Below are 27210 nucleotides of genomic sequence, written 5' to 3'. Positions count from 1 at the left end.
TTCATTAGTAAGAATGAGGAACAGGGTTGAAGCCAGGACTGATCCTTGAGGTCAACTGGCACTGTGTGGAAATATGAATACACGGTACATCATCTACTTCTACTCTTATCTATTACTGAGATATGAGATCAGTGTAACAAAAGATGAAAGGCTGGATGAAGTGACAGCCAGGATTTCACACCAAACAATGATCTGTGTGAAACAATAATTTTCACACCAAACATTTAGAGATGACAATATTACTCAAGCAATGTGGAAATGCTTCACACCACTAACAACAGGTCCTTAGTCAGTGTGAAATCCTGACTATGACTTTCTTTCAGCCACTGACAGGGAGAAAGGATGAGTAAAAACTGAGGCTCATGACTGTGTTGAACAGCACAATTTTTGAAAGAAAGAAAACTGGTGACGTTCCTATAGGAAGACAGCCAGCAACACAGGAGGAGACTTAAATAATCCATATATAAAAGACTTAGCAAGTGGAATGATTAAGAATAAAAGACTTAGCAAGTGAAGTGACTGAGAAAGAGAGAGACAAATTGTGGCAGACCATGCAGGAGACGCTTCTATCATGCCCACCCTCAATGAAAGAGTTCACAGGAGACGCCAAAGCAACTGCAAGGTATATATTATCCTCATTTTATGTAAGGGATATGTTCCATAATATCACAATTTTTTCCAAATATTTGGTGCTGTAAATGAAAGGGGGGGAGGGAGGAATGGCAACTCAGCATTCTAAGTGTCCATGAAACGTAAGTGGTAATATTTCTCTTACTTACCGTATTTTTTAAAAAATAACATAAAAGGCAGACAATGACGATTATCTGTACACAAAGCTAACTAGATTTACAATCTGTAACAAAGAGAAGCACATCTTACCCCATCCTTGCTGTGACTCCCCCACTGTCTGGGCACTATTCACAAAGCAAGTGCCATCCACTGAGGCCATTTCTTCATCAGATGATGGAAATGTTAAAATGGGTAGGGATGATGGCTGCACTTCTACAGTTGGCTGAGATAAATACTGTAACAGGGCTTGGTTCTCTGCATTCAAATCCTCATTCCTCCCACCAATAACATACACAAGGTTGTTTCGAGACTGTGCGACATCTTTCAGTTCTGTGACGGGAATGTCAGGATGTGCCTCCTTATTCCCATTCACCTGTGCCATCTTCATGATTTCCATGCCTGGACTGAAAGTAGTGATTACCAGTTCTGGAAAATTTTGAGATCTGTGGAAAGAAAATTAAAATAAAGAGTCTCAATCAGGAAGTCCATTACTATGAATAACAACAGTCATTAGCTACTCACTGATATTATCCTCTAATACAGTACAGTGCTCTTCAACCTTCCTGATGTCATCCACCCCTACCAGAGATAAAGAAGAAGCTGTCCCCTCCACCCCAGACTGTCACCATTGTATCTGTCTGAAATCTTTCTTTACAGGGAGAAGGGGGGGGGGGGAGTTTCACTCCTATGTATAAAAACAGCCAGGTATTTCTTCCCATCCTAATATCTCTAACCTGTAAATATGGCACCATTCCATACAATCTCAGAATACAATACCAACGGAATCTAACATCACAGCAATTGACAGAACCCATGCAGCAGACCCATTTATGGAATGTGAACAACCTTGCCACATTTACAGCTATCATGGTGGGAAGGAATATCTAGCCACACTGGTACTTAACCAATTAATTAGGGGTCCAATATACAGTAGAAGCCCAATTTAACAGACTAATTCAGCCAATCCCCATTTCGTTACCTCGAATTTTCCACAAAATCGAGTTCTGTAACCAACGTTCAATATAAGGGAAACTTTCTCGGTATTATGAGGTACTTTCCGCCTAATCCTTGAAGCCAGCAGACAGCCCGAGTTCCTGACAATGCACACCCAAACCCCGCAAACTATGCCAACTCTCAAGGCTACACACAGCAGTCTGAACCCATGATTAATACCCCCACATAAATGCATTATTCCATACATGTTAACACTGATACATACAGTACTGATTTGGTAATAAAATAAGCACACAAAGAATACGATGAGGATAGCAGTGAACCAAATAGTATTGTAAGGGGGGGGGGGGAGCAGTATGACATTCCGGAAAGCCACAGCAGCACTAGAAGGCCGCCCAGGTTTTGGAGGGAAACTCATCACAACATTGCCATTTAATAATACAGTAAACCCTCGATATAATGAACCCTTTCATAGCGAACTTCGGATATAACGACCCAACATTTCCGGAGTGAACTTCCGCCGGATATAGCGACCAAAGGTCGCTATATCTGGCGGAAGTTCACTCCCTGTTATGGTAAGTGTACTGTAACAGAACTACATTACATTATAAGAATTGTATTTATATATACAACTTATACAGAATGGTATTTACTGTACATGTACTGTATAACAACATAAACAACTGAATTCTCCATGCGAAACTTCATAAAGTTGTGGCTGCGCATATAGGACCGACCAACTCCACGGATATACCGGCCTTGGGTCGGTAATCCCTCAGTTAATAACGACCATCAGATATAGCGAACTTTTGGATGCAACAACCCACCCTTCCCCCCATTTAGTTCGTTATATAGAAAGGTTACTGTAATGTTTTGGAAGAGATATAGAGTGCAGTGTAGATTCAATTGAATATTGGCACCATAGCGGTGGAGGAATACAGTGGCGAGTAAAAGAAAATATGCCTCCCTGATGCCAGCCAATGAAAACTCTGCATTAGAATTCTACCTACCCTGTCATAGCCAATTAAAACTCTTCTACTCCCTACCACTGCTTCTCTCCTCCCTACCCGTCACCAAACACCCTATGAGCTGATACATATTTATATATATAGATAGATAGATAGGCAAATACTATATACTGTACATTATATATATATATATATATATATATATATATATATATATATATATATATATATATATAGATGATAGATAGACAGATACACATACAGTACTATATATATAAACAGATAGATGATAGACAGACAGATAGACATACTATATATATATATATCTATCTATCTATTGCCAGACACCTCAATCCCGTTTGGGGTGGCCACAAACAAATCGCCTCCACATTGCCCTGTCCCCCGCCATTTTACTGCCCTGCTCCCAACTCACACCCCCCTCTCCCATATACCTCTCCACCCCATCCCACCATCTCATCCTCGGCCTCCCCCTCCCTCTTCCCCCCCTCCACCTCACTCACAAACACTCTCTTCATCAGTCTCTCACCCTCCATCCTCTCCACATGGCCAAACCACCTCAGTGTATTCCTCCTAACGCTTCCTATCACATCTACATCCACACCACAACACTCCTTTATATCCTCATTCGTCAGCCTATCTCTCCATGTGACTCCACAGGCTCCACTTAAATAACTCATTTCCACTGCTCTCACTCTTGACTTGTGCCCTTCCAACAACGTCCAAGCTTCACTTCCATACGTTAGAGTTGGTATCACAATACTGTCATGTAGTAACTTTTTCACTTCCGTGCTCACTTCCAAGTTTCTTATCACTGCTTTCAAGGAACCAGCAACCTTTCTTCCCTGCTGTATCCTTTCAAGCACTTCGCCCTCCAAACCTCCATCCTTACTCATCACACTACCTGAGTACTTAAACATACTCACATTTTCCAATTCCTCACCATCCAACTTCACTGTACATTCACTGACTTCACCTCTCTCAAAGACCATAACTTTACTCTTCCCTACATTCACCTTTAGATTCCATTTCTTACACAATCTCCCAGACTCATCCACCAAGCCTTGCAGCTCCCCTTTGTCTTCACTCAACAACACAGTATCATCTCCAAACAACAGTACAGGGAGTTTCCAAACACTACCCTCTCTCACAAGGGCCACTCCAAGATCCACTACCCTACCTTGTACCTCTTTTATTACCCCATCCATGTACAGATTGAACAACCATGGAGACATGACACAACCCTGTTTCAACCCAACCTTCAAAGAGAAAAATTCACTCAGTTCACCATCCACACGCACTGCAGCCTTAGCACCATCATACATACTCTTCACAGCATTCAACAACTTCCCATCTACTCCATATATTCCTAATACTTTCTGCAATCCTTGTCTATCCACCCCGTCATATTCTTTCTCCAAATCCATGAAAGCCGCATACAACTTCTTTCCCTTCTCTAGAAACTTTTTCTAGAAACTTTTCCACTAAAGATCTAAGAATGAATATCTGATCTACACAACCTCTTCCCTTCCTAAAGCCTCTCTGTTCTTCTCCAACTAATTCCTCTGTTACTTCCCTAACTCTGTCAATAAGTATCCTACCATACACTTTTCCTATTATACTAAGAAGACAAATGCACCTATGATTACCACACACTTCTTTTTCCCCTTTTCCTTTGTACAGTCAGCCCAAGAAGTGATGGCAGAGTTTCAGATTGCTTTGGTCACTCTGCACTACCATAAGTTCAATGACAACTGAGAATATAACGTAAACATTCAATGCATTCATCACGACATATCAAATAAAATATACAGTATATTATATCGCGCTAAGAATGATGTAAAATGAATAACAGGAGGCAGTGATATATTAAAGTTAATAGTTATCTTTCCTGATTTGAATGAATGTGAAATGTATTACTCCGCACGGTGGGCAGTAGGCCTATTACTCCGTGTTCCTGATTTCAAATACAGATGCTCTAGTTTTGAAGACCAGTTAAGGAAAATTCTTGTGACTGCATTATTTTCAGATGCTATGGTGATAACAGCAACAATAAGGATGCCATAACAGAGAAATTATTCTCCGTAATCACGCCCTACCTGCGGCAGCAGCAAGACCATACTGCCTTTTTATTCCGTCTTCCTCTCGCCAATAATAATTATGATTAGCAATTTTTTTCTCAATTGATTTTTTTTTTTTTTTTTTTTTGTAAAGGGGTATGACAGATTCAGCCTTTTTCTCTTACAATAGGCAATAAGAAGGACCAAAACATGAGTTCATAAACTCTTACAATGCAAAAGCATGCAATTTTTACTCCATCTTTTAATCTTATCTGTCTTTTAAAATAAACTGTAATGTCCTGCTGAACAGAAAATGCTGATCTGGAAGTTTTGAACTCAATGATTTTATTACTCTTGCTAATCGATTATGCACTGAGGATATCAGACTACGACAGAAGTTAGCATTCTCCAAAGAGTTCCGTCTCTAGGCAAATTTCAAGGTTTATTTTTTTTTATACTTCCTTCACAGATAGCCCTCAGGCTTATATTAAATAAATCAAAGATTTTTCGTAATGGAAAACTGGCCAAAGGCAGTGAAATAAAAGCATGTCTTTGAGTAAATGTTATCTCCTTTCGTGCGTGTTGCTCGAAACATTTAAAATAGTTTACTGGCTTACGCCGCCTTCCCGCTTTCTGTCGTCGTGCATGGAGACATTGGAAACGGAAATAAATGACTTCAAATTATTCCCTAGTACTGTAACAGAAATTATTTTATAAATAATAATTAGTAATTTTCATTCTTTATTGAAGCTCCCTTTTGTTAAGTCTTACACTGCTAAAAAATTATTGCTTTTTACCATACTAGATTTGAACTCCACAAATTATTCCTGACTGTCTCTGAGCGATAGTTGTGAAATTTCAGTTAGTTCAGTTTAGGATTTCCTATTATCGTAACTAACGAACTGCTTGCTACAATTTTGAAATATATAGGTACCTTGAAATTGATTTATCGTTTTTTGTAACAATTTTACGTATTAGGTTTCACCTCGTAGAGATCTAAGGAAGAGTATGTGCACTATCGCAGACCAAAAACTTCTAGATACTCCGCCGTCACTTCTTATGTCGACTGTACAAGGGAATAATTATACCTGATTTCCAATCCTCCGGAACTCTACCTTCCTCCCAGGCCAATTTGCACATCTTCCACATCCATTCGACTACTATCTCTCCCCCATGCTTCAACATTTCACCACACACCCCATCAATTTCTGGGGCTTTCCCCAATTTAACTTTCTTCATTGCTTCCACAACTTTTATCCTACTGATTTCTTCCTGTCTTCTCACCTCCCACCTCCTCCCAGCCATTCTCCAGCCACTTGTACTCGCATCCCTTCCATCCTCTATGTTCAACAATTCCTCAAAGTGTTCTCCATCTGCTCACTTTTTCTCCCTTCTCCACTAGTAATCTACCATTTTTATCTTTCACTCCACTGATAACTTCACTTCCACCCTGTCTTACTCTCTTCACCTCTTTCCAGAACATTTTCTTACAGTTCCTCCACTTTACACTCACATTCCTTCCAAATTCCTCGTCCACTCTCTTCTTACTCTCTCTTACTAATCTTCTTACCTCTCTCTTTCTACATATAACTCTCTCTTCCGCCTCTCTACTTCTTCCACGCCCCTATTTCTCATCCATTCATTGTATGCTTTCTTCTTTTGTGCCATAGCCTGTCTCACCTCTTCATTCCACCACACTGTTCCTTGCACCACCCTCCGTCTTCTCTTCATCCCACACACCACATCACATGCTGCACATATTTCTTCTGTAAATATCCTGCACACACCTTCCACATCCCCCATCTGCTCCACTTCATATTTGCCCAATTATTCCTCCACTTCTCTCTTATATTCTGCCTTTTTCTCATCCTCTTGTAACCTTTCCACTCTTCTTGCAACTACTCCTTCTTCCCGTCCTTCCCTTCTTCTATTACTCCATCTTATTTGGGTCTTGATTCTGGCCATATAATATACAGACAGATAGATAGATGGATAGATATAACAAATATAGATATATAGATAGATGAATAGATACACAGATATATACTACAGTATATATATACGTATATATATATATATATATATATATATATATATATATGCTTCTTCACGGACCTGAGATGTCAAGGAATTGAAAGGGCGAGGTTCCTGAGGTGCTGGAGTGGTATTTTTTCCCAGGAGTCATGAATGGCTGTTTCCAGCTTAGCCAGAAAGCTCATGTCCTTCCCTTGGAGATTCTTCTTTACGATGTACCAGAGGTTTTCTATCGGGTTGAGGTCTGGGTTATTGCCTGGCCAGTCTTTCATGAATGATACCTCGCAGTCACAAAGTCAACTGGTGACTGATTTGGCTTTATGAGCAGGTGCACCGTCCTACTGAAACACTCGTGCACCTGTAAGCTCGAGGGACTCAGGTAAATGATCACAAAGAAGCTCCAGATAAACGTCCTGATTCACTCTGTAGTTCTTGGGAAGCACAACAAGCTTCCCCAAACCTTTCCCTGAGAAACAACCCCATACCACAAGTGAATCAGGGTGTTTACTGTGCTCTCCACATAACAGGGGTCAAGCAAGTCACTACCTTTGCGCCAGTACACGCACGCTCCTCGATTACAGGTAACACTAAACGTTGCCTCATCAGACCACAACACTGACAACCATTGGTCCTTACCCCAGTTAAGGTACTTGTTAGCAAAGGCAAGCCTATGAAGCAGCTGGTAACGTGTAAGATGAGGCTTTCTCACAGGTCTGTGACTTGTGTAACCAAGTTCATGGACTCTTTGAGACACCGAGCGCACTGAAACCTCACCAAACACTTCCGAGTTGCTCTACTTAATTTTCCTTGCACTCACACGAGAATTAGACTCCACTGCATGTTTTAAAACATTAACAGACCTCGGGGAAGTTTTCCTGGGCCTACCAGACCGCGGTTTCTTTGTTGGAACGTCACCACCATTTTCCACTCGAAAACGGGCACACCACCTACGCACTGTCGATCGAGCCGCACCAATCAATTCAATAATTTCCTTCGTGGGGTGGCCTGCCTCCTTTAGAGCAATGATCTGTGATATGATTTCACTCGAAAGTTCACGGGTAGGGGCCATAACAAAGTGGCGAAAGCCAAAACACTGCGGGACACTAGGAAAAAAATGGCTCAAGAGGAGAGGGAGGTGCGGCGAAGTTTCTCTCTCTCACGCAGCCCATAGGCAACTGAGGCGGGAGCCAACCAGCACACAGTAAGGCCTCAAGCTGCAGTGACATCATGTTAGCAGTCCAAACATCTGGCTCAATTTTTAGTACCAAAAACGGGTGATTCTTTTTTTGCCATAAGTATTGCGCGCACTGCCATAGGCGCTTGATATTTCTGACGAGCACTGTATATATATATATATATATATATATATATATATATACAGTATATATATATATATATATATATATATATATACAGTATATGTATATATAAATATATATATATATATATATATATATATATATATATATATATATATATAAAAAAATATATAAAGAGTATATATATATATATATATATATATATATATATATATATATGTATACAGTAACCCCTCCAATATCCGGATCAATAGAGCCATCGGTAGGTTCAGATATTGGTTTCGTCCGGATATTGGGCCCCAGCTTATGGACTTGTACTTACGGACCCTAGCACAGAGAAACACCTATACAACTCCCTCCGGACATGCATAGCACCTATTTAACACCCAAATCACACCAATAAGGCACATAAATGACTGAAATAAATGCAATAGAAACATAAAATGTGGGTTTAGAAGTATGTTCATACATTAATAAACATTCTGGTACTTATGGACTCTAACCGAACCTAACCTAACCGAACCTAACCGAACTCTGAAAAACACATTCCTACTGCACATGCATGAGGTAAGTTTAGTATGGAAAGAAGTACAGTATGACACTTTCTGGTAAGTATAGTATGGAAAAAAATACAATATGAAACATTCTGGTAAATATAGTATGGAAAATAGTACAACATGAAACATTCTGGCTACTTACAGCAAGTCCCTGGCCACCTCGATGAATAACCGCCTCCTCTCGGACTCTGAAAGTAAGAACTATTTCCTGAAGCACTTGCACTACACTCTTCCTGAAGTCTTGCACTGAACTTAGTCACTAACACACAGAAGTCCGTTCTTTTCACAGTGTTCACTTTAGTCCAAATAATGTTCCATTAAATTTAAGTGTTGCACATTAACTTTTCCCAAGTTTTTTTAAGTTTCCAAAGCCAAAAACAAAGAAGGTTAGTTACGTTAAATTTCTTTTCTACTTAGTCTTTTCTCCCAACTTGAAAACCTTAACACAACACACCGTTTTTTTCACTGCACAACACTCAAAATTCCCGTGTGGTCTAGTGGAGAAGTTCTTGCTGTTTATTCACTGTCAGAGCCCGAGAGTATCACTGGCAGGCGTCCAAGGGGTGCATCGGTGGGTAGTGGTGATGGCGTACCGACTACAGAAGACTCTGAAGACAGCCGCAAACTCACGTCGTGCGGTGACTCCACTGTAGCTGATGTGCTGGGCTGTGGCTCGGAGCATGAGGGCCTGTCTTGGGGAGGCAAACGGAGTGGAACCAGGGCTTGGCACAGCGGGGTCACGGGCCTGAAAAACTGTCAATCGTTGACTGGACGCAAGGACCGACGATTCTGGCGATTGATGATGCGCTGTCGGAAAGCACGCACTTCCTCCACGAGTCCCAAGGGCCCCATCTCCCTGTCGCAGTCCGGGTGTTCCAGGTAGTCTAGGACGAACTCTAGATGTTCCCGGAGTGCGCTCAGCTTGGGGATGGCTGGAGTAGTGTCCTGCTGGGCGGAGTCTGCATCATCATCGCCTTCGTCGTCGGAATCTTCAAGTTCGGGACTGACACCAGCAACCGAAGACGCTGATCTCGATATCAGACAACGTCTGATACCCAGGATCGCCCTCGTCGTCGTCCAACCACTCATGAACATCGTCCACATGAACATCGTCGCCGTGCGCATGCAGGCCGTGCATGGAAGTCATCCACGTCAAACCCTAGGAAATCGTACTCCACATCTGTTCCGAGAAGCAGACGAGACCAACCATTTTCAAGAGTTTTCACAGGGACTTCCTTCCATGCACTAGCCCAGTTGTACAGCGCAGACTTGATGTTGTAGCGGCGAAGGTTTTCCAAAGTCCGCTTTGCCTCGAGTGTCACGTCCTTCCCTGCGCTCGTCCTCGTCCTCGAGAACCACCATCACCTCGGTCCAGGAACTTCCGACGGTACAGGCGCTTTGTTGCCACGATCACTCCTTGGTCCATTGGTTGAATGGAGAGCAGTCGTATTAGGTGGCAGAAACATGCACCTAATACGGCCATTCTCAGCAACCAAGTCCTTGTCGCACGGGTGGGCAGGTGCATTGTCGAGGAGAAGGAGAGCCTTTACCTGGTCGCGAGGTATTCCCAGTGTCTTCGTCTGGTAATGTATGGACCTCCTTGACGAAGTGATGGTGAAACCAGTCTTTGAAAATCACAGCTGTGAACCATGCTTTCAAAGAATGGTACCATACGACAGGAAGGACATCCATCACCCCACGAAGGCACCGAGGCTGCTTTGCACGGCCAACAATAACGGGCTTAAGCCGGTGCATGCCGTTAGCATTGGCACAACACAAAGCAGATATCTGTTCCTTAGAAAGCTTGCGGCCAGGTACACGCTTCTCCGTCTCATCGGCCAGAGTGTTTGTTGGCACCGAGCGATAGAATAGGCCAGTTTCGTCAGCGTTATAGACTTGACCGAGAGTGAGGCCCTCCCTGTTGATCAAGCCTTTCACCTTGTGCCGAAACTCGTCAACTCCATCCTCGTTAGCGTCCAATGCTTCGCCATGTGCTTTACGGTTAGTAAGGCCATGTCGTAACTTGAACGCGAAGAGCCAACCCTCGGATGCCTTGAAGTCAAGGGCGTCGTGAAGCCTTGCAAACTTCTCAGCAGCAGCCTTCAGCTCCGTTCCACGTACCATCACACCAGCTGCACGTTGCTGTCGATACCAAATCAACGTGGAGCAGTCGATCTCTGCATACTTGGGGGTAAACATAACCTTCCTCTCCACGTTGCGTTTGCTTCTCGACGAGAAGGCAGCCGTGTACTGCATGAGCTTGTCTCGGGAACGCTTGATATCGAACAAAGTCGACCGGGCCAGGTTGAACTCGCGGAGAATGCGAGAGGAAGACCAACCCGCATCAACCTTCTCCAATATCTCCCGTTTCTTCTCCAGAGTCAACACCACTCTCTTCCTTTTCTCAGGAGGCGGGGCCATCATCACACACACTAAGAGTAGGGCAGAGAGCAGCAGGAGGCCTTGCAGCAAGTATGGCACCACCACAAAAGCGAGCACGTGGGCAGCAATGGCGAACAGCGCAGGTCTTGTCGCGGTGAGAGACAGGCGGGAAGTGGGGAGGATGCAGCGGCGCTCTATCGGACGTCGGAGGAATGACGAACCAAAACAATGCTCTCACGCGGCGCGAGCGGCAAGTTCAAATTACGGACGGCAAAAAATCGATTTTTTTTCCAATTTTTTTTTATTTTCGGACCATTTTGGGAATGTTTGATCCCAGGACGATAAGGTTCGGTTAGTGGGGATGTTCGGTTATTGGGCGTCCGGATATTAGAGTGATTACTGTATATTCGTTTTTCGTTTTCGTTTTTTTCGTTTTTTTTTTAAAGGCTCCAACATGCTTGCATGTGTCGGCCTTGGTCACCTAATGGCGGCTCTCCACGCTGCATGATCCATTACAGCCTCCCTGTTCAGTCCCTTAACCCTAAGGTCACACTTAATGACCTCGTCCCATGTCTTTCTCGGTCTACCCCTCATAGCCCCACCCCCAATATTAACACTTCTCACCTTCCTCACCCAATTATCATCCCCCATCCTCTCCACATATCCAAACCACCTCAATCTACCTCTCCTCATCACAACACCAATACACTCCAGTCCCATCCTACCTCTCAACTCTTCCATTGTAAACCCAGCCCCTCCAGGCCTTGGACACAGGGACACACTGCACATCCACCTAATCATTGTCATTTCTGTACGTCTGAGCCGGCGAATGTCTTCCTCCTTCACTGCCCAGGTCTCACTGCCATACAGTATATATACAGTATATATATATATATATATATATATATATATATATATAATAAACTCTCTCTAATTCGAACACGAATAATTCGGAAATCGATTAATTTGGATCATTTTTGACCATCAGACAAATAATTTTAATTCGGATAGAAATTCGAATTGAGACAAGTCCGAAATGGGTTCCAGTGATAAGTTGATGAGAACAGATTTTGTAGTTTTTTTTTTTTATATACAGATAATGACTGAAGGAAAAACAAAGGAAATTAAAAAAAAAAGTCCATGTGCCTAAAGGCATCCTCCATTCATAAAATATTTATAACAACTGGATTTAAATAAAAGTGGATTAAATGTTTGTGGGAAGCAACTCCCAAACTCCCAGGAAGTGAATTCCAGAGAGTAGTAGTTCTGGGGATAAATGAATTTCGATCAGCAGAGGTTCTCTTGATGGGGAATGCGATCGATGATGCAATCGGGATAGCCTTTTCAAAGGCCCCTCTTCATCTCGTTTTGTTACTGTTCTGGTTGCTAAACTCCTTTATTTTCATCTCTCTTATTTTCCAACATTTATTTAGAAATTCCTGGGTTTTTTCAAAGCATTCTCCACTGAACAGCCCGAATGTAAACACAAGATTTATCAATCGATGATATGATCAAGACAGCCTGTTCAAAGGCCCCTTCTTTATGTCATATTAGCTACTGTTCTGGTTGCTGAGCTCCTTAAGTTTTGTCTCTCTTATTTTCGAATATTTATTTAGAAATTCCTTTATATTTTCGAAGCATTTTTCCTTGAACAGCCCGAATGTAATCATTTATCAATGTCACAGTTTTCAACAATGCATGAAATATTTACTCTCTAAGGTTTTCATAATTATTAGTACTTATTTACAATTACTGTTAAGTGCAGTATTCAATGATAGGATAGATGACAGTTCAATGGTTAATCAAGAAATATTCTTTGCTGAGTCGTTTAGTTGTCCACACTGTTTTGTACCTCAAATGATGGGCAAGAATCCATACCCCAAATGACAGTGTTCACTCCACCTATGACTAAAACACATTAATATATGTCTAAAAACAGTTTATAAACAAACCTAAACACAAAATTTATGTCTAAAATGTATAATCAAAATCAGTAAAAAAAATAAAAAACTCGCAAAACTGAGGGTAGGCCTACCATTGGCAGGGTAGGATGGTATTTCTACCCCCATCACCATTCCAGGGTATCGTATCTAGGGGTATCATAAATCGGGGTTTGCCTGTAACAGTGTGTGTGTGTGTGTGTGTGTGTGTGTGTGTGTGTGTGTGTGTGTATTCACCTAGTTGTGATATACAGGAAATGTGCTATGGTCATGGGGTCCCGTCTCTTTTTCTCAGTAAGTCAAATTTTGCTTTGAACTCATTTAAGTTTTTAGACTGATCTCTTTGTCCACGCTATTCCACACGTCTACGCATCTATAGGGAAACCTATATTTCTTGATATCCTTCAAGCAACTTGGCTTTTTCAGTGTGTGTGTGTGTGTGTGTGTGTGTGTGTGTGTGTGTGTGTGTGTGTGTGTGTGTGTGTGTTCTTACCTTACCTAATTGTTCTTACCTAATTGTATCTTTACAGGAATGAGTCAAGCTCGTACTGTCCCATGTCTTAAACCATATTTATCGTACATATCCTTAAATCTGTAAATTGTTTTGGCACACACTATTTCATTCGGTAGTGCATTCCATTGATCAATTGCTCTGTTTGGGAAACTGAATTTCCTTACATCTTTATCACCTCTCTTCTTATGCAGTTTTTTACAGTGTCCTCTTGCTGATGCTTCTCCATATGTTAAGTAATCATTTATGTCTATTTTCTCCTTCCCTGATATGCACTTATATAGCATTATCATGTCACCTCTTTTCCTTCTTTCCTGTAGTGTTGGTAGATTCAGTTTATTTAGTCTTTCTTCGTAGCTTAGGTCCCTTAACCCCTTAACCGCGGGGCGTCACTTTCGTGACGCTTGGGAGCAAGGGATCATACCGCGGGGCGTCGCTTTTGTGATTCTGTGTTATTTTGAATTCACCCGGGCCTCCAAGTGGGGGCTTGTATCATCTATCAGTACTGACAATGTCCAACACTAGTCAGCACTCCTAATCTCATCTGTACTCCCATCCAATGTTGACAATTTAGCCATTTCTCCCCGTTCTTGACTCCCCTCCCTACCCCCCCTCCATTACCCTATCCTCTCGCCTGCCCGGCCATGCTACGCTAAGTAAATCTTCCATGGAATTTTTCACTGATTTCATCCATTGAAATAAGCCCTATGTCGTATTCTTATACCAAATAATATATACAAGAAAGAAATCAGGTAAGTGAGAGTGCCATACACCTGGAATTGGCTAATTATCACCTGACAACACCTCACGAGCACTCGTTCGCTAATTTTCGCTGTTTTTTTCCCCTTGAAATATGCCGTATAATCTATTTTCGTAATAAATATACATGTAAGGTAGGAAGGGAGAAGCCTAAGTGATATTTACATTCACCTGGAACTACCTAATTTATAATGTATTGTCTAGATTTCCTGCCAATCATATCAGTGCTACACAAAGCTGTTTCAAGATTTAACATTGGTAGCTCTGATTATATATCTCCTAAGTAGGCCTCTAATCTATTTTCGTAATAAATATGCATGTAAGGAGGGAAGGGAGAAGCCTAAGTGATATTTACATTCACCTGGAACTACCAAATTTATAATGTATTGTCTAGATTTCCTGCCAATCATATCAGTGCTAGACTTAGCTGTTTCAAGAAGTAATATTGGTAACTCTGAATAACCCCTAAAAAGGCCTCCAGGCTGGCTAGCCCTGCGTTATCAGTGTACTCTCATCTTCTGAAGTGAGAGGACGTATGTTTCATCTTGCTAACTTCAAGGCCTTTTTTCACCCCCATGCAAATGGCTCTGTGACCTTTACCCCCTACTAAACCTCGTGTGGAAAGAGGTAAAGGGCTGACAATTGATAAAAGAGTGACTACGATCTTTCTATTGAGTAAAACAGTGCAAGTGGAATTGTAAATACAGTAATCACTCTAACATCCGGACGCCCAATAACCGAACATCTCCACTAACCGAACCTTATCGTCCTGGGATCAAACATTCCCAAAATGGTCCGAAAATCCAAAAAAATTGGAAAAAAAAATTGATTTTTTTGCCGTCCGTAATTTGAACTTGCCGCGCGCGCCGCGTGAGAGCATTGTTTTGGTTCGTCATTCCTCCGACGTCCGATAGAGCGCCGCTGCATCCTCCCCACTTCCCGCCTGTCTCTCACCGCGACTGGACCTACGCTCTTCGCCATGGCTGCCCACGTGCTCGCTTTTGTGGTGGTGCCGTACTTGCTGCAAGGCCTCCTGCTGCTCTCTGCCCTACTCTTAGTGTGTGTGATGATGGCCCCGCCTCCTGAGAAAAGGAAGAGAGTGGTGTTGACTCTGGAGAAGAAACGGGAGATATTGGAGAAGGTTGATGCGGGTTGGTCTTCCTCTCGCATTCTCCGCAAGTTCAACCTGGCCCGGTCGACTTTGTTCGATATCAAGCGTTCCCGAGACAAGCTCATGCAGTACACGGCTGACTTCTCGTCGAGAAGCAAACGCAACGTGGAGAGGAAGGTTATGTTTACCCCCAAGTATGCAGAGATCGACCGCTCCACGTTGATTTGGTATCGACAGCAACGTGCAGCTGGTGTGATGGTACGTGGAACGGAGCTGAAGGCTGCTGCTGAGAAGTTTGCAAGGCTTCACGACGCCCTAGACTTCAAGGCATCCGAGGGTTGGCTCTTCGCGTTCAAGTTGCGACATGGCCTTACTAACCGTAGCACATGGCGAAGCATTGGACGCTAACGAGGATGGAGTTGACGAGTTTCGGCACAAGGTGAAAGGCTTGATCGACAGGGAGGGCCTCACTCTCGGTCAAGTCTATAACGCTGACGAAACTGGCCTATTCTATCACTCGGTGCCAACGAACACTCTCGCCGATGAGACGGAGAAGCGTGTACCTGGCCAGCAAGCTTTCTACAGGAACGGATATCTGCTTTGTGTTGTGCCAATGCTAACGGCATGCACCGGCTTAAGCCCGTTATTGTTGGCCGTGCAAAGCAGCCTCGGTGCCTTCGTGGGGTGATGGATGTCCTTCCTGTCGTATGGTACCATTCTTTGAAAGCATGGTTCACAGCTGTGATTTTCAAAGACTGGTTTCACCATCACTTCACAAGGAGGTCATACATTACCAGACGAAGACACTGGGAATTCCTCGCGACCAGGTAAAGGCTCTCCTTCTCCTCGACAATGCACCTGCCCACCCGTGCGACAAGGACTTGGTTGCTGAGAATGGCCGTATTAGGTGCATGTTTCTGCCACCTAATACGACTGCTCTCATTCAACAAATGGACCAAGGAGTGATCGTGGCAACAAAGCGCCTGTACCGTCGGAAGTTCCTGGACGAGGTGATGGTGGTTCTCGAGGACGAGGACGAGCGCAGGGAAGGACGTGACACTCGAGGCAAGCGGACTTTGGAAAACCTTCGCCGCTACAACATCAAGTCTGCGCTGTACAACTGGGCTAGTGCATGGAAGGACGTCCCTGTGAAAACTCTTGAAAATGGTTGGTCTCGTCTGCTTCTCGGAACAGATGTGGAGTACGATTTCCTAGGGTTTGACGTGGATGACTTCCATGCACGGCTACGTACGCACGGCGACGATGTTCATGTGGACGATGTTCATGAGTGGTTGGACGATGACGAGGGCGATCCTGGGTATCAGACGTTGTCTGATATCGAGATCGCGTCTTCGGTTGCTGGTGTCAGTCCCGAACTTGAAGATTCCGACGACGAAGGCGATGATGATGCAGACTCCGCCCAGCAGGACACTACTCCAGCCATCCCCAAGCTGAGCGCACTCCGGGAACATCTAGAGTTCGTCCTAGACTACCTGGAACACCCGGACTGCGACAGGGAGATGGGGCCCTTGGGACTCGTGGAGGAAGTGCGTGCTTTTCGGCAGCGCATCATCAATCGCCAGAATCGTCGGTCCTTGCGTCAGTCAACGATTGACAGTTTTTTCAAGCCCGTGACCCCCGCTGTGCCAAGCCCTGGTTCCACTCCGTTGCCTCCCCAAGACAGGCCCTCATGCTCCGAGCCACAGCCCAGCACATCAGCTACAGTGGAGTCACCGCTCGACGTGAGTTTGCGGCTGTCTTCAGAGTCTTCTGTAGTCGGTACGCCATCACCACTACCCACCGATGCACCCCTTGGACGCCTGCCAGTGATACTCTCGGGCTCTGACAGTGAATAAACAGCAAGAACTTCTCCACTAGACCACACGGGAATTTTGAGTGTTGTGCAGTGAAAAAAATGGTGTGTTGTGTTAAGGTTTTCAAGTTGGGAGAAAAGACTAAGTAGAAAAGAAATTTAACGTAACTAACCTTCTTTGTTTTGGCTTTGGAAACTTAAAAAAACTTGGGAAAAGTTAATGTGCAACACTTAAATTTAATGGAACATTATTTGGACTAAAGTGAACACTCTGAAAAGAACGGACTTCTGTGTGTTAGTGACTAAGTTCAGTGCAAGACTTCAGGAAGAGTGTAGTGCAAGTGCTTCAGGAAATCGTTCTTACTGTCAGAGTCCGAGAGGAGGCGGTTATTCATCGAGGCGGCCAGGGACTTGCTGTAAGTAGCCAAAATGTTTCATGTTGTACTATTTCCCATACTATATTTACCAGAATGTTTCATATTGTATTTTTTCCCATACTATACTTACCAGAAAGTGTCATACTGTACTTCTTTCCATACTAAACTTACCTCATGCATGTACAGTAGGAATGTGTTTTTCAGAGTTCGGTTAGGTTCGGTTAGGTTAGGTTCGGTTAGAGTCCATAAGTACCAGAATGTTTATTAATGTATGAACATACTTCTAAACCCACATTTTATGTTTCTATTGCATTTATTTCAGTCATTTATGTGCCTTATTGGTGTGATTTGGGTGTTAAATAGGTGCTATGCATGTCCGGAGGGAGTTGTATAGGTGTTTCTCTGTGTTAGGGTCCGTAAGTACAAGTCCATAAGCTGGGACCCAATATCCGGACAAAACCAATATCTGAACCTACCGATGGCTCTATTGATCCGGATATTGGAGGGGTTACTGTAATGTGTAAATAATGTGTAAACAGCAAGTGAAAGTAATGAATGTAAATATACGTGAACAATGGAAAATAGTTTTATAAGTTATTTCAAGTGACAGTGCACAACACAGTGTAAATAAAATAGAAATGTAAATAACGTAAATAAAATAGAGAACGTAAATAGAAATGTAAATGAGTAGTATTATAAGAATACGAGTATATACCCTAGGAGTAATGAAAGTGAAAGTTTCACTGTAGCATGTCTGAATGCTATGAGTTATGAGAGTGAAGATGAAAGTGACAATCACTCTCAATGCCAGTATACAGGACGAGAAAGTGAATGCTACGTATTTTACTGAAAGAAATTGAATCCCTACAGTGACAATAAACTAATACTACTGAAGGAAACTTATGGATAAAGACTGTAGATATATATGTTATATAGTAATAGAAATATAAAGTGTGAGGGGTTTTATGAATAATAAATGACAGACTACCAAGAGCGAACTAGTGCCAGTGCGACGATCAGACACGCTCGTAATTTCCATTGCTTTCACAGTGTTTTTTTTTTTGAGTATGGATCCCAAACTACTTGAAAATTGTAGAATAGTGTTTATAGTGTTTGTATCTGGCTGTGGTAATCATATTACGGGTTGTCGGGAAGTGTAAAGTGGAAACTTTGTTACCCTACTTCAGAGGTCTCCACAAGTCCTACGGTAACCGACGAAGGCTCAACAATCATTCCAGGAGAAAGCTGAAGGTATGTGCCATAAGCATATGTAATTTTATTATTCTAGGACTAATAACTGATTTTTGGCAAATATTTTTTGAGAGTCTGTCGGAGCCCAATAACCCCGCGGCACACGCAAGTCATTGGTAAACAAGCCCGCGGTGTAGGTGTTAAGATTGGTATCCATCTTGTAGCGGCCCTTTGAACTTTTTCAATCTTGTCTATGTGCTTTTTGAGATGAGGACTCCAGACTACTGATGCATATTCCAGGGTTGGTCTAATGAATGATGTTGTTATCCTTCTTAGCATGTCTTCATTTATGTATGTGAATGCTATTCTCATATTTGCAAGCAGTGTATACATGTTCAGTACCTTCTCGCTGATGTGGTCAGCCGGAGATAGTCTGTTATTGATAATCACACCTAGGTCTTTCTCTCTTTCTGATGTGTATAGGGTTTTATTTCCTAACTTATAATCCCAATCAGGTCTTTTTCCACTTTTACCAAACTTGATTACATGACACTTGTCCACATTGAATTCCATTTGCCATGTACAACTCCATTCATGAAGTTTATTTAATTCTTCTTGTAGCTCTTTACAAGAGTCTGTGTTAGTAATTCTCCTTTGTATTTTTGCATCATCTGCAAACATATTCAGATAGCTCTCATTTCCAGTGTTACTGTTTATATCATTTATATACACTAACAACATGAATGGTGCCAGCACTGAACCCTGTGGTACTCCACTAGTCACTTCGTTCCATGATGAGTAGTTTCCTCTTAGTACTGTTCTCATTTCTCTTTTTATGAGAAAGTCTTGCATCCAACAAAACAGTTTGCATCGAATTTCTCCTTGATGGTACAGTTTCCATAAAAGTCTTTGGTGTGGTACTGTGTCAAAAGCTTTCTTGAAATCTAAATAGATACTGTCCACCCATCCTTCCCTTTCCTGTATTGTGTTTGTTACTCTGTCATAGTAGCTCAACAGATTAGTAACACATGATTTTCCTTTTCTGAAACCAAACTGTCTTTCTGTTATCATACTGTGTTCTTCTAGATGATTTACCCAAGCTTTTCTTATAAGTTTTTCTAATACCTTGCTTACAACACTGGTCAGTGATACTAGTCGGTAGTTGAGTGGATTTTGTCTATTTCCTTTCTTGAATAAGGGGACAATATTTGCTTTTTTCCAAATATCAGGTAGTTTACCTTGACTCAAGGATTTTTTGAAAATTAAAAATAATGGTTTACTTAACTCCTTTGCACATTCTCATAGTACCCAACATGAAATTTCATCAGGACCACTTGCTTTTCCTAAGTCTAATCTACTTAACTCCTCCTGTACTACTTTTTCTGCTATTTGTATATCTGGTAGTATGTGTGGACATGCATGTTCCACATAGTCCCTCTCAAAATTTGTTTCTTCTGTAAAAACTAATTGGAAATTCTTATTTAGTGCTTCACAAAGATCTTTCTCCTGTGTATAAGTGATTCCCTCGTCCGTAATGGATTCTATTATATCTTTTACTTTGGTTTTGCTTCTGATGTAGCTGTAAAACAGCTTTGGTTGATCACTACTTTTATTTATTATATCCTCCTCAAACCGTTTTTGGGCTTCCCTCCTTATTCTTGTATAATCGTTTCTTGCCTGTTTGTAATTAATATACACCCTTTCACTATTGTGTCTTCTGTATCTATTCCACAACAAATCTCTTCTTTCTTTTGATTTTTTACATTCTGTATTGAACCATTTCTGTATTTTCTTATCTGCTTCTTTGTGCTGTGGGATGTACTTCTGGACTCCTATTTCATAAAATTCACGAATTTTTTATATACAGCATTTAAATCTTGTCCTCTAAGCTCATTTTCCCAATCAGCTTCTAAGAAATACTTCTTTAGGTCTTGATAATTTCCCTTTTTATAGTTTAGGCTCTTTTTGTAACTGTCATTGCTGTTAACTATGTCATATGCTATCCTGAAGTTATAATTTAGTACTGCATGATCGTTTTTGCCGAGTGGAGGGTGATATATTAAACTGTCAATATCATTTTCTTGCCTAGTAAATATTAGATCTAGCACTGAAGGTACATCAAGTCCTCTTTTTCTGGTGGTTTCCTTCACATGTTGCGTTAGGAAAAACTCTTGCAGGAGATCCAGGAGCTTTTGGTCCCAACAGCTTTCTTGGCTAATTATATCTAGAGTATTCCAATTTATAATTGTATTAAAATCCCCAGTTAGTATAATTCTTTCCGATTTCTCTTCCATTTTATGTAGTAATGATCTTAAACTCTGAATTGTACTCTCTGCCAGGACCTCATATTCATCTCTTTCCCATGTGTTTGATCCGGGTGGCATGTACAAATTGGCTACAATTACTTTCCCTTCAGATGTGTTGATCTCTACCGCAATCAGTTCTACTTGTGATGGTATATCTAGTTTTATTTCACTGACTTTTAGATTTTTCTTAGTTAATATTATAATTCCTCCTCCTTTTTTTAAATTTCTGTCTCTTCTCCATATATTGTATTCCTCTAAGTTTAGTATGTCATTGGATATCCTTGGTGTTAATTTTGTTTCAGTAAGGCATATTATTTGTGGTTCATTTTCTCTGACATAATCATTCATCTCTAGTAATTTAGATACCATTCCATCCACATTTGAGTACATCAACTTTATCATCTTGTTTATATACTTGTCATGACATGGTTTTACTACCTTCCTCCTTTTTATTCCATCCTGTTTGTGTACCACTTTCATACCTGCAATCCTATTACTTTGTAAAAAAATTTCTTCTTCTCCTCTTCTGATCTTCCCTCATTTTTTGTTTTTGCTTCCTCCCTTTTCTCTTTCAGTAATTCCAGTTCCTCTTGTGTTAGGCATCTTTTTATCCATACATTTTTGAACTCCTCTTTTTCCATAAGATTCTTTGCATTTTTTAGTATCTCTTCCACAGTGTTTACACTCTGGAAAGTCACCTTTAGAGGTCTTGTCTTGCTTTTCTCGTATTTCCCTAACCTTTTGTGTTCCTCTATGTCTTTACTACAGATTTCCTCTGATACTTCTTTCAGTAAGCTCATTACATTTGCCATCTCCTTTTTGTCTCTTGTGATCTTGTTTTTTAATTCTTCCTCTTCTATACCAGTGATTACCATAGATTTGTTTATATCTACTGAATCTCTGACTAACTTTGGATTGTTTTGGATTGTTCTTTTCACTTCCTTTTTAATGCTTTTTTCCTCCACCCTTGTTTCTAAGTCTTTCTTTACTTTCACCATTTCAGCATACGTGGTTTCCACATCATTTTTGTAGCTTTGCACAGCTTCATTCACCTGTGTTACTTTCTCCTCAATATCACTGCTCTGGTCTATAAGACTGCTTACTTGCCTAATTGTCTCTGTGTCATTTTTGAACTCTTCCATAACACTCTCGTGATTGACTACTGTACTTGCCATTCACTCATTTTCTTCCTAAGTGTACTCAATTCCACTGTTAGTTCACTGATGGTTGTGTCTTTCTTGCTGGCCTCCCTTCCTAGCTTTTCTATTTCTTCCTTTTGCAAGTGCATCTGCTTCTTTATTCATCAATTTCATTATTGAAAGCCATTTCTAGTTTGTGTACACTTTCAACCAGTCTATTGTGAGTCTCCACTTCAACCAGTTCTTGGTAGAAATCATCATTTTGCTTTCTACCTTTATCCCTTTTCTTTTCCAAATTTGCTTTACTAAAGTATGTATCGATTTTGCTTACTAAAAGTACAGAGTATGTACTTACATTCCCCGTGCTGCTGTAGTCTAAACAAACCTCAGCTGACTCAGCGCATTCTTTCGTCTTGGTTCTCTTTTCTGTTTGAACAAGTCTTGTTTAAACTTATTACTTTTTTTCTTTTAATAATGAAAAATCATTTAGTCTAACCTGGTACAGAGCTTGACTCATACAAAGATACTAATTTAGGTAATGCCACTGGCTGTGTTGGTTCGGTACGGAGCGCCGATGTCGCACGTCTGCCTCAATTGACTCCCTCTGTGTGTGTGTGTGTGTGTGTGTGTGTGTGTGTGTGTGTGTGTGTGTGTACAGTGATCCCTTACTTATCGTGCACTTGGTTACAGTGTTTTTTATCATCAATGCTACTGTATACCAAATTATGCACTCCTGCCATTATCGTGCATTTTTCGGTTAAAAATATACAGTACAGTACTTCATTGTCGCACACCTGACCTGGTTTATGCCCTTACACACACACACACACACACACACACATACACACACAATAGTGAAAGGACATATAACAGCTATAAACAGACAAGAAACGATTATATAAGAATAAGGAGGGAAGCCCAAAAACAGTTTGAGGAGGATATCATAAATAAAAGTAGTCATCAACCGAAGCTATTTCACAGCTACATCAGAAGCAAAACCATAGTAAAAGATAAAATACAATCCATTAAGGACGAGGGAATCACCTATACACAAGAGAAGGATATTTGTGAAAGCACTAAATAAGAATTTCCAATCAGTTTTTACAGAACAAAACAATTTTGAGGGGGATTATGTGGAACATTCAAACCCACATATATTACCAGATATACAAATATCAGAAAAAGAAATACAGGAGGAGTTAAGTAAATTAGACAAAGCAAAAGCAAATGATCCTGATGAAATTTCATGTTGGGTGCTACATGAATGTGCAAAGGAGTTAAGTAAACCATTATTTTTAATTTTCAAGGAATCCTTGAGACAAGGTAAACTACCTGATATTTAGAAGAAAGCAAACATTGTTCACTTATTCAAGAAAGGGAATAGACAAAATCCACTCAACTACCAACCAGTATCACTAACCAGTGTTGTAAGCAAGGTATTAGAAAAGCCTATAAGAAAAGCTTATAAGAGAGAGAGTGGATGAGGAATTTGGAAGGAATGTGAGTGTAAAGTGGAGGGACTATAAGAAAATGTTCTGGAACGAGGTGAAGAAAGTAAGACAGGGTGGAAGTGAAGTTAGCAGGGGAGTGAAAGATAAAAATGGTAGATTACTAGTGGAGATGGGAGAAAAAGTGAGCAGATGGAGAGAACACTTTAAGGAACTGCTGAACATAGAGGATGGTAGTAATGTGAGTATAAGTGGCTGGGGAATGGCTGGGAGAAGGAAGGAGGTGAGAAGACAGAAGAAATCAGTAGGACAGAAGTCGTAAAAGCAATGAAGAAAGTTAAATTGAGGGAAGCCCCAGGAATTGATGGAGTGTGTGGTGAAATGCTGAAGCATGGGGGAGAATAATAGTAGAATGGATGTGGAAGATGTGCAGATTGGCCTGGGAGGAAGGTAGAGTCCCGGAGGATTGGAAGTCAGATATAATTATTCCCTTGTACAAAGGAAAAGGGGAAAAAGAAGTGTGTGGTAATCATAGGGGCATTTGTCTTCTTAGTAGAACAGGAAAAGTGTATGGTAGGATACTTATTAACAGAGTTAGAGAAAGAACAGAGGAATTAGTTGAAGAAGAACAGGGAGGCTTTAGAAAGGGAAGAGGTTGTGTAGATCAGATATTCATTCTTAGATCTTTAGTGGAAAAGTTTCTAGAGAAAGGAAAGAAGTTGTATGCGGCTTTCATGGATTTGGAGAAAGCATATGACATGGCGGATAGACAAGGATTGTGGAAAGTATTAAGAATATATGGAGTAGATGGGAAGTTGTTGAATTGTGTGAAGAGTATGTATGATGGTGCTAAGGCTGCAGTACATGTGGATGATGAACTGAGTGAATTTTTCTCTTTGAAGGATGGGTTGAAACAGGGATGTGTCATGTCTCCATGGTTGTTCAATCTGTACTTAGATGGGGTAATAAAAGAGGTACAAGGTAGGGTAGTGGATGTTGGAGTGGCCCTGGTGAGAGAGGGTAGTGTTTGGAAACTCCCTGTACTGTTGTTTGCAGATGATACTGTGTTGTTGAGTGAAGATGAAGGGGAGCTGCAAGGCTTGGTGAATGAGTTTGGGAGAGTGTATAAGAAATGGAATCTAAAGGTGAATGCAGGGAAGAGTCAAGTGATGGTCTTTGAGAGAGGTGAAGTCAGTGAATGTACAGCGAGGTTGGATGGTGAGGAATTGGAAAATGTGAGTACATTTAAGTACTTGGGTAGAGTGATGAGTAAGCATGGAGGTTTGGAGGGTGAAGTGCTTGAAAGGGTACAGCAGGGAAGAAAGGTTGCTGGTTCCTTGAAAGCAGTGATAAGAAACAGGGAAGTGGGCATGGAAGTGAAAAAGTTACTACATGACAGTATTGTGATACTCACTTTAACGTATGGAAGTGAAGCTCGGACGTTGTTGGAAGGACACAAGAGTGAGAGCAGTGGAAATTAGTTATTTAAGGAGAGCCTGTGGAGTCACATGAAGAGACAGGCTGACGAATGAGGATATAAATGAGCGTTGTGGTGTGGATGTGGATGTGATACGAAGCGTTAGGAGGAATACACTGAGGTGGTTTGGCCATGTGCAGAGGATGGAGGGTGAAAGACTGATGAAGAGAATGTATGTGACTAAGGTAGAAGGGGGGAGATGGAGGGGGAGGCTGAGGATGAGATGGTGGGATGGGGTGGAGAGGTATATGAGAGAGGAGGGTGTGAGTTGGGAGCAGGGTAGTGAAATGGCAGGGGACAGGGCGACGTGGAGGCGATTTGTTTGTGGCCACCCCGAACGGGATTGAGGCGTCTAGCAATAGATAGATAGATTATAAGAAAAGCTTGGGTAAATCATCTAGAAGAACACAATATGATAACAGAAAGAGAGTTTGGTTTCAGAAAAGGAAAATCATGTTACTAATCTGTTGAGCTACTATGACAGAGTAACACACACATTACAGAAAACAGAAGGATGGGTGGACAGTATCTATTTAGATTTCAAGAAAGCATTTGACAGAGTACCACACCAAAGACTTTTATGGAAACTGTACCATGAAGGAGGAATCCGAGGCAAACTGTATTGTTGGATGAAAGATTTTCTCGGAAAAAGAGAAATGAGAACAGCACTAAGGGGAAATTACTCAACATGGAGAGAAATGACTTGCAAAATTATGGCACCAATCATATTTTTAGTGTATATAAATGATACAGACAGTAACACTGGAAATGAAAGCTATCTAAATATGTTTGCAGATGATGCAAAAATACAAATGAGAATTACTAACACAGAGTCTTGTAAAGTGCTACAAGAAGAATTAAATAAACTTCATGAATGGAGAAATACATAGCAAATGGAATTCAATGTGGAAAAGTGTCATGTAATCAAGTTTGGTAAAAGTGGAAAAAGATCTGATTGGGATTATACATTAGGATATAAAACCCTACACACATCAGAAAGAGAGAAGGACCTAGGTGTGATTATCAATAACAGACTATCTTCGGCTGACCAAATTAGTGAGAAGGTACGGAACATGTATACACTGCTTGCAAATATGAGAATAGCATTCACATACATAAATGAAGACATGCTAAGGAAGATAATAACATCATTCATCAGTCCAACCCTGGAGTATGCATCAGTAGTCTGGAGTCCTCATCTCAAAAAATACATAGACAAGATTGAAAAAGTTCAAAGGGCTGCTACAAGATGGGTACCAAGCTTAAGGGATCTAAGCTACGAAGAGAGACAAAAAAAACTGAATCTACCAACGTTACAGGAGAGAAGGAAAAGAGGTGACATGATTATGCTATATAAATGCATATCAGGGAAGGAGAAAATAGACATAAATGATTACATAACCTATGGGGATGCATCAGCAAGAGGACACTGCAAAAAAATGCATAAAAAGACAGGTGATAAAGACGTAAGGAAATTTAGTTTCCCAAATGGAGCAATTGATCAGTGGAATGCACTACTGAATGAAATAGTGTGTGCCAAAACAATTCACAAATTTAAGGATATGTACGATAAATACGGTTTAAGACACGGGACAGTACGAGGTTGACTCATTCCTGTAAAGATACAATTAGGTAACACACACACACACACACACACACACACACACACACACACACACACACACACACACACACACACAGGATTATAGAACATGCATTTTAGATAATCTAAGTTATACTCACACAATGGGAAGTGCTGGGTACTGCAAATCCCTGAAATAAAGGCATTAAAATAAACTTTATTTAGAAGATATCTTAATATGTATCCATCAACTACTGTACATATAAGTAGTGATACCAATAAGTAGTTTAAAAAGACAATATGAGATCCGTACAAAATGATACCAAATTTTTTAAATAGTGCACCAACTAGCTGGCACAGCATGATCATGACAGGAACACTTGTAGCAGCGACTTTGAACTTTAGTTTAACACTAGCCACATCACACCATGTCACTATGTAATCAAAGTACATGCACTGAGTGAATGTGTGTTCA

The 27210-nt window shown here is 41.2% G+C and overlaps 1 protein-coding gene across 3 annotated transcripts in view; it reads right to left on the bottom strand.

Moving 5' to 3' along the window:
* LOC145402093 (uncharacterized) overlaps nucleotides 1-27210 on the bottom strand; it is a 130996-nt gene that overhangs the window by 73970 nt on the left and 29816 nt on the right. For 2 of the 3 annotated variants that reach the window (XM_080274205.1, XM_080274203.1), the window contains exons 3-4: nucleotides 26897-26926; nucleotides 880-1232 (exon numbers count right to left, since the gene is read on the bottom strand). In XM_080274205.1, coding sequence (XP_080130331.1) covers nucleotides 880-1232; nucleotides 26897-26926 — 383 coding nt within the window. The remainder of the gene's footprint in view (nucleotides 1-879; nucleotides 1233-26896; nucleotides 26927-27210) is intronic. The other variant, XM_080274204.1, reaches the window with a different exon arrangement.

Source organism: Coenobita brevimanus, chromosome 57, assembly GCF_032717465.1.
Source record: "Coenobita brevimanus isolate Jiangsu-jjx chromosome 57, ASM3271746v2, whole genome shotgun sequence".
Lineage (NCBI taxonomy): Eukaryota > Metazoa > Arthropoda > Malacostraca > Decapoda > Coenobitidae > Coenobita > Coenobita brevimanus.
Note: the sequence above shows the minus strand (reverse complement) of the source record. Positions and strands in the feature narration are given on the sequence as shown.